The 7948-nt window shown below is 42.3% G+C and overlaps 1 protein-coding gene across 1 annotated transcript in view; it reads right to left on the reverse strand.

Annotated features, from left to right (window-relative positions):
- The window catches only part of ARFGAP3 (ADP ribosylation factor GTPase activating protein 3), a 63691-nt gene that overhangs the window by 15279 nt on the left and 40464 nt on the right, over nt 1–7948 (reverse strand). The window contains exons 10-12 of the mRNA XM_017520696.2: nt 7136–7264; nt 6555–6677; nt 2744–2942 (exon numbers count right to left, since the gene is read on the reverse strand). Of these exons, the coding sequence (XP_017376185.1) occupies nt 2744–2942; nt 6555–6677; nt 7136–7264 (451 nt within the window). The remainder of the gene's footprint in view (nt 1–2743; nt 2943–6554; nt 6678–7135; nt 7265–7948) is intronic.

The raw sequence follows: 7948 nt of genomic DNA on the forward strand, positions 1-7948 counted from the left end.
AAAAAAAAAAACAACAAAACAACAGTGACCGTGCCATGCCAGAATTCATGACAGCTTAGGATGGAAAAGCAGTCTGATCAGATATACACACCTCACGGAGGCAGTCCAAGAAGTTCAGAGAAGAGAGGCAGATCCCAGGGACGTGTTAGGAAAGGAAGGGTGACAGAAGAGCATAGAGGCCTTAACAGACATCATCCAGGCTTTCTCCAGAGGGTAAGGACAGGAGGCACACAGGAAACAAGGCGAGCACCAAGCTCTGTGCTATAAGGAGCTGCACAAAAGACGGAGATGATAGGAGGTCAGAGGGGCCAGTAGCCAAAGCCCAACATAAGAGGGAAGCAAGAACCCTAAGAGCAAAGAGGCCAGGGACCTAGGTGAGCTAAGATCTGAGTGGAGGGAAATGCTAAGAACAAATTTACTCTTTCTTGGCAGAAAACAAAACAAAAAAGAGACAGAGGATAAACTTGCTGTTTAGAGCAGATGGTATGATATTACATCCTGAATAGACAGAAAGTAGAATTTCTAAATGTGGCTTCTGCCTTCTCTGGCAAGGTCATTAAGAACAAATCTTGTTACACTAGCATCTTCTCCTTGGGAAAGAAAACGCAGTGTTCAAAGTGTATCTGGATTTCAGTTAGAAACCGACCGGGCTCTCCCTATGGTTATGAGTGGATCTGTACTATACCCAGGCTCTGCTTCAAGGAATAGAGACAACCGATCCCCTTTCAGAGAAGAGAGATCATGACATTGAAGGAACTGGAAGTTACATCAGAGGAAGGTTCAAAAGATGCGGGATGTGTGCTAGCCTGGAAGGTGATATTCACATGTTTGAGGGGTTTATTTCAAGGGACCATGAAAAAACTAAGACCAATTCAATGAGGAGTTTTAAAGCTACTTAATAAGCACCTATGAGGAGTCAGGTGCTCTGCTAGGGGAAGACACAGGGCAAGAAGGCACATTCAGCTCCTGCCCTCATGGGGTTTGGGAACTGGCTTACGGAAGGGAGGCTGACTTGAGTGCAGAAGCCCCAAAAGCAGTGTTCATGAAAGGCAGCATTTCTCATGGAGCTGCCCTGGGACCAAACGACTGTCTTGAGGAGAAGGAAGGGTGCAGTAGAGGCTGGATGGCCCTGGGGTGGGAAGAGTGGGTGTCAGCACTGGACTGGCGCAGGGTGAGGGTGGGTTGGAACTTCCAGGTTCTTTACGACTCTGAGATACTGGCACTTAGAGTTTTGTAGATTTAGCAACACTCTAAGGAAATAACATTCTTAATTTTTATAAGCCACTGTGCTTATAAGAAATACCCTGAAATTAGGGGAATCCGATTACTTTGAAGTGACTAGACTTTTCAGAAGTCAAAGGAGAGACAGAGAGAGAGACAGCCATCGGCCTGGGTCCCCCTGACCAGCATGAGCCTGTGAGGCAGCAGTCTGTGCATGGGCTTGGGGCACCTTCTCTTCCTTCTCGTCGCCCATGAGAGGCTCTCTGTGCTCATGCTAAGCAGGAACAACTCAGCGGGGGAGACAGCCAACTCACTAAGGGGACGGACAGACCACCAGCCAGGCCCCCAGTTGACCCTTGGAAGGATGGGGTGAGTGGAACGGCTAATGGCCACTGGTCCCTGCCCAGAAACACACAGACTTCACTTCCTCATCTCCAAACCTTTATTAGCTTTCTAATGTTTTGACTGTATAGCTCTTAATGCTTTTTAACTTTTCTTTCTCCCCTCCAACTCTGCCTTTACCCAATGCTGAAAACATTCCTTAAAATCCCTTGATAAGAGCACCCTAATATCACATTCTGTCTGATTTACAGCTATAGACAGTTGTCTATTCTAACGACAGCCACGCTGACTTTGTAAGGCTGAGCAAATTGTTCTAGTTTCATTATCTTGTACTCAAGATATAATTATACTCTTTATGCCCTGGAAATAATGGAACTCAATCATAAAAGAAAAACAAGGACAGGTTTTATCTTATTTTTAACAGAAACAGAACTCTTTCATAATTCATAATATTCAAGTTCTAATGGGCTAATGAATCATTTGAAAGCAGTAAGAGCTCTTCATGGAACTAATATCTTTGCTTTCAGAGTCCATGTTTATTTTACCTCAGTTGCCAAAGTACCTAATAGTACCCCCGTTCTACTAATGGTGGTCACCCTACCAAGGAGGACTAGAGAGGGCATCTGTGTTCCTGTTAGACAATCTGCAGGTCACAAGAAACAACACATCTAAGTCTCTCTGGCAAGAGTTCAAGAAGTGTGGTCTAGATAAATATGCCATCTGCTCCCAGGTTTTAAACCATAAATAACTGTTTCATAGCAACAGTGGCTGCTATGGCTAACTCTTTTGATTAAGCCCTTGAAGAAGGAGAAGTCTGGAAGATCACTGACGCCTGTACAAGGCAAATAAAGCTGCACAGCGGCCTGTCAGTGGCGGGGAGCCAGTGAGAATCTCTGAAGTTTCCATTAGGCACCCCACTTAGATCTCTCTTACCAGCCCAGCTACCAAGCAACAGTACTGATTTCACTTAACTTTTTCTTTTTTTTTTTTTTTTTTTTGAGAGACAAGGTCATGCTCTGTTGCCCAAGCTGGAGCCCAGTGGTGCAACTGTAGCTCACTGTATACAGCTTTGAACTCCTGGGCTCACGTGATCCTTTGACCTTGGCCTCTTAAAGTGCTGGGATTACAAGAACAAGCCACTGTGCCCAGCCCCTTATGAAAGATTTTCATATCATCATCTTATCAGTAAATTTTTCCCAGAAATGCATGGATTCACTATTACAACCCCACAGTTTTGTCGTACATACCTCTCTGAATAGCCTGTGGTTTTCAGAACTGTATCAGTATCTTTGCTGGTCTCTTTTTTCCAATAGGAATCTGAATTGTCATCCCAGCTAGAGAAAGAACTGCTGCTTAACTCCACTGGTTCGTCAAAGTACCTGTATGAGCAAGAGTACAGCAGTGACTTGGGAAGCCCTTGCTGACGCTCGTCCTGGGTTCTGTCACTTCTACGGATGTGGGGGATGCCTCCTTGAAGTTAGGGGTAGCCACATATCTAGGTCTGGCCAATGAGACAGGAGCAGACACGAGGTGTGTCATGCTTGTGTTCAACGTTGCCCGTGCTATCTTCCCTAGCTACATGGAAGAGATTGTGTCTTCTAGGTGCTACAGTCTCAGGCAGGTGAAACCTCCATCAGTCCGGATAATCAAGGTGACACATATAGGACAGGAACCCTGGAGAACCACCTGCACCCTCAGCTGACTTTATGTGAAAAAGAAATCAACTGCCATGTGTTAAGCCCTTGAGGTCTGTCTGGGAGGATGTTTGCTACCTTAGTATAACCTAGCCTATCCAGAAAACAAAGGACATCTTTAAATGTTATCCACCACAGGTTATACATTTCATTTTCTTTAGGTCTCGTTCTGCCTGGTTAGGCAGTCACAAATAACACTGCTGGGACTGGAGAACTGACTCCATACAAGGAGTTTCTTGTTGGCAATCCCTTCCATGTTACACACATTGAATGAAAATGATATAAATGATGCTAATTAACCTTCTCCTGGAGTTAGATACAAAGCTACAGATCGTGGATCACTGGACCATTCTGCAGATACTCTTTCAGCCTGGAGCCTGCAGCAAACTTGATCTGATTTGCAAGCATCTCTGGAGAGCCTGGCCTTGGGATCAGTTTATACTTTAATTAGCCAATTATCACTGAGCAGGGTATTGCTCAGAGAGCAGCACTCAGTGGCAGCTTTTGGTTCTGTGTGATTAGAAGAAAATCTTTGACCAAGAGCAACAAAGTCTGCCTGGAACAGGAGAGACTGACAAGTGAGGTGGATGTGCCACAGCCTTGAGAAAAAGTGACCGTCGACCAGCCAGGCGCAGTGGCTCACGCCTGTAATCCCAGTACTTTGGGAGGCCGAGGTGGGTGGATTGCCTGAGCCCAGGAGTTCCAGATCAGCCTGAGCAATATGGCACAGCCCCATCTCTACAAAAAAATGCAAAAACAAAAAAACATAATTAACTGGTTCCTGACCATCTCTGGGGATTAAAAGAAAAAAATTAATGGGGCATGGTGGCACGCCTATAGTCCCAACTACTTGGGAGGCTCACCTAAGCCTGGGAGGCCAAGGCTGAGGTGAGCTGTGATCACGCCACTGCACTCTAGCCCAGGAGACAGGATCACCAGAGCATGGGAGGCTGAGGCTGAGGTGAGCTGTGATCANACGGGGTTTCACCATGTTGACCAGGATGGTCTCGATCTCTTGACCTTGTGATCCACCCGCCTCAGCCTCCCAAAGTGCTGGGATTACAGGCTTGAGCCACCGCGCCCAGCCTATTTTTGAATTTTTTTTGTAAAAATGAGGTGTCACTGTATTTCCCAGTCTGGTCTTGAACTCCATGGGCTCAAGTGATCTTCCTGCCTCAGCCTCCCAAAGTGCTGGGATTACAGGTGTGAGCCACCATGCCCAGCCTAACCGTTCTTTACGTTCCTACACTATCATCTGCAGAGGTTGCTAATAAGCAGTGAAATAATGAAAGATGCTGTGGAGAAGCCACACAGGCAAATACAGACCCCGTACTGCCAAGAGTGTCCTCTGACCCAGACTCAGTCCCTCATTTAATATTCGTATTTGAAATGATTCCACATGCATGCAGTTTCCAAATCAAATTAAAAATTTAGTTTTATTGTGTAAAATCTATTTATGTACCTTTAAAAGACATGATTTGGGTATCACTTCTGAGTAAAGTGAAACTTGGTGCATTATAGAGGCTGCAAAGGATAGGCAAACATAAAACCATCCAAGTCTCTGAAAGTATCGGCATGGAATACCACTAAACTATATATATATATATTTTTTTGTAAAATCCCTGGACTTGAAATAATTTGGAGCTATACCTAGAGACATTGTTAAGGATGGTATTCTTTATAAAGTTCCTTGTCTGTAAACATTGATTGGAAAATTTATAATTTCACAATTAGATTCTAGTTAATATTATTTATATCTGTTCTATATATGAAGTGCATGTGTGTGTATATATACACATATATATCTTCTATACAAATGAAAACCTCTCAAGCCTATAAGTTATTAGACAACTCTAATGCCCTCAGAGACATAAGTGATGGAGCCTTCTGGTAAGCAACACCCATTACTGACAGGCACGTCTTCCATTTTCATGAACTCCTAACCCAAAGGTGGTCCTCAATGTGGTTAGTTTAACTACCTAACATGAGTAATTAAACATTTAGGCTCATGACTGTAATCCCAACACTTTGGGAGGCTGAGGCCAGCAGATCACTTGAGGCCAGGGGTTTGAGACCAGCTTGGCCAACATGGCAAAACCCCATCTCTACTATAAATACCAAAAATTAGCCAGGTGTGGTGGCACATGCCTGTAGTCCCAGCTACTTGGGAGGATGAAGCACAAGAATCACTTAAACCTGGGAGGTGGAAGTTGCAGTGAGCCGAGATCATGCTACTGCACTTTGGCCTGGGTGACAGAGTGAGACTCCATCTCAAAAACAAACAAAAACATTTAGACTGAATCACGTGTCTCTTAAACTGAGTTTCTATATTATCGTATAGCAGCCAAGAGCCAAGCACCATTGTAAATGTGCTGTAGTATTTGCAGTATCCTCACACAACCCTAAGGGGTAAGTACTACTAGGGTCCCTAATTCACAGATGAGGAAGCTTACAGCACAAAGAAATTAAATAACTTGGCCCAGGTCACACCAGTGAGAGCCAGGATTCAAACCCATGCCATCTGGCCCCTGGGCCCACATTCTTACCCCTCTGTTCCTGCGCTATGCCGTGCCCTTTCCAGTGAAATCACAGGTTCATTTGGTGCCTTTTTAGCAGACCTCCCCCTGGGCTGGGCAAGTTCTTGAGGGAGCCTTACAAAGTGAATTGACTCAAGCTCAAACATGTTCTCTTTGCCCTGACAGGCCACTTGACCGTGAACTACTCTCTACAGTCTGCTTCATACTAGAGTTATGCATCTTGTCTCCATCAGACAGTGAGTGCTGAAGGAGAGGAACCTAGGCTTTACTCTGGGATCCCCTCAAAGTGCAATCATGTTCCTCATTAGTCAGTACACAGAGAGAGAGAGAGTTTATTTAACACTCTATTCTGCCAATTGGAGTTTTCTGAAACTGGCATTCTGAAACACAGAAATCTGCTGAAGCCCTGAGAAAGAGCGGTGTAATATTCCAACTGCTGGACTAAAGCAAAGTAACATATACCTTCGGAATTAGGCAGCTTTCTCCAATTTCATAATTTAAATAAACACATCTCTCCTACCTCCAATTTTAATCACAGTTGCTGATTTTATTATCAAACATTTTAATATTAGCAAACATTGTCCTTTCACAAATGTTTCTCTAATTTTTATTCCAAAGAATAGCCTTGGCTCCAGCTAAAGCTTTTAAAAACAATGAAGTAAATTGATTTGGAATTTCTCCTAATGCAAATAAACTAATAAATCCATACTATACACTGCTTTTCAAAATGACACTTTAACAATGATTTTTAATAGAATACCTTGAGCCGGAAGTAAAAAATGAATCATCACTGTCATCATTATACTTTTTTCTTGGTATTGCCATGATGGGTGATTCCTGTTCTATGGTCTGCATATCTGAAGTCACTGAATGTGAAATACCACTTGAGAAAACAGAAAAATATATAAATCAGTAAGTTCACAAACTTTTGTTTTTCCAAAATAAAGAAAGCTTTAATCTATATTTTGAACAAAGACAAATTTATGAGAGGGGTTAAAAACATAAGCAATAAAACAAAGCTTTTCTGGTGCAAGCTATCAAAAATGTTAAAGTTCTATGAGGACTGTATCTACATAAAATATGGTCACAAATACTGGTTATGTTCATGGCTTCCACTCTGCTGTGTGTTTCATGAAGAGTCAGACCTTTTTCCTTTTTTTAAAGAACCAAATTTGAAATTTTGCATGTCATACTGAATAACAGCAAAGCAAAAACAATTAGAGAAGATAAGGAATAACAAGAAAGTATCTCTAAAGTTGAAAGTAACACAGTCCAAGAAAAATCCACTGATGATTCGCAAATTGGCTTTGATTCTAACTCCAAGAAAGCAGTCTCACATACCTTCTGCAACTTCCAAATCCCATGCCAAGTCTGTCTGAGTCAACATTTGTTTTGCCACTCATGTTCATCTTTTCGTCTTTCTTCATCTGAATTTCAAGATCCTTATAGGCTAACCGTAGTGACAAAACACTGCCAAAAAACCAAATGCTCTTTAATTTAGCTTTAATCCTTTGTTCTTACACTAAAATAGCAAGCAAAATTAAACATGAAATGTATACTTCTAGCTTCATGATTTTTTCTATAATTAGCCATTATGAAGGCAAGTTGGCGTTTTTTCTACCTGCCTTTTTTGACTGGACGCTTAAGAAAATTTGAATGAGCTTACAGCCACTTTCTCACTGCTGCTCAACCTGTATCACTGTTCAAGTTTAGTTCACATTACCTGTTACTGAATAATAACATAATGTTTACCCAAATCACTTCTATATGGGATAATGAAAAGCAGGATTTCTTATTTGGACTAATATTTTATCACACTTCCACATTACATATTAAAGCATGAGGTTAGTCTCACTAGTCTGTCTTGATTTAAGATAAATAAATAAACATATAAATTTGACTTCACAAGTACATCAATTAAGGAGCAGTTACTTAATTGTAAAAGGATCCTTCAGTTTACAAAAGAATTTCTTGTAGGAGACCTCTAGGCAATCAGGCTTCTGAGAGCATTCAAAATGGGATAGTCACTTATCAGCTAATAGTATCTTTAGCATTACTAGTCATATACTGCCCTTCTATTAAAATCAAATACCTGCGCCGGGCGCGGTGGCTCAAGCCTGTAATCCCAGCACTTTGGGAGGCCGAGGCGGGTGG

The sequence above is a fragment of the Cebus imitator genome, unplaced genomic scaffold, assembly GCF_001604975.1.
Source record: "Cebus imitator isolate Cc_AM_T3 unplaced genomic scaffold, Cebus_imitator-1.0 Scaffold865, whole genome shotgun sequence".
NCBI classification, from domain to species: Eukaryota; Metazoa; Chordata; class Mammalia; order Primates; family Cebidae; genus Cebus; species Cebus imitator.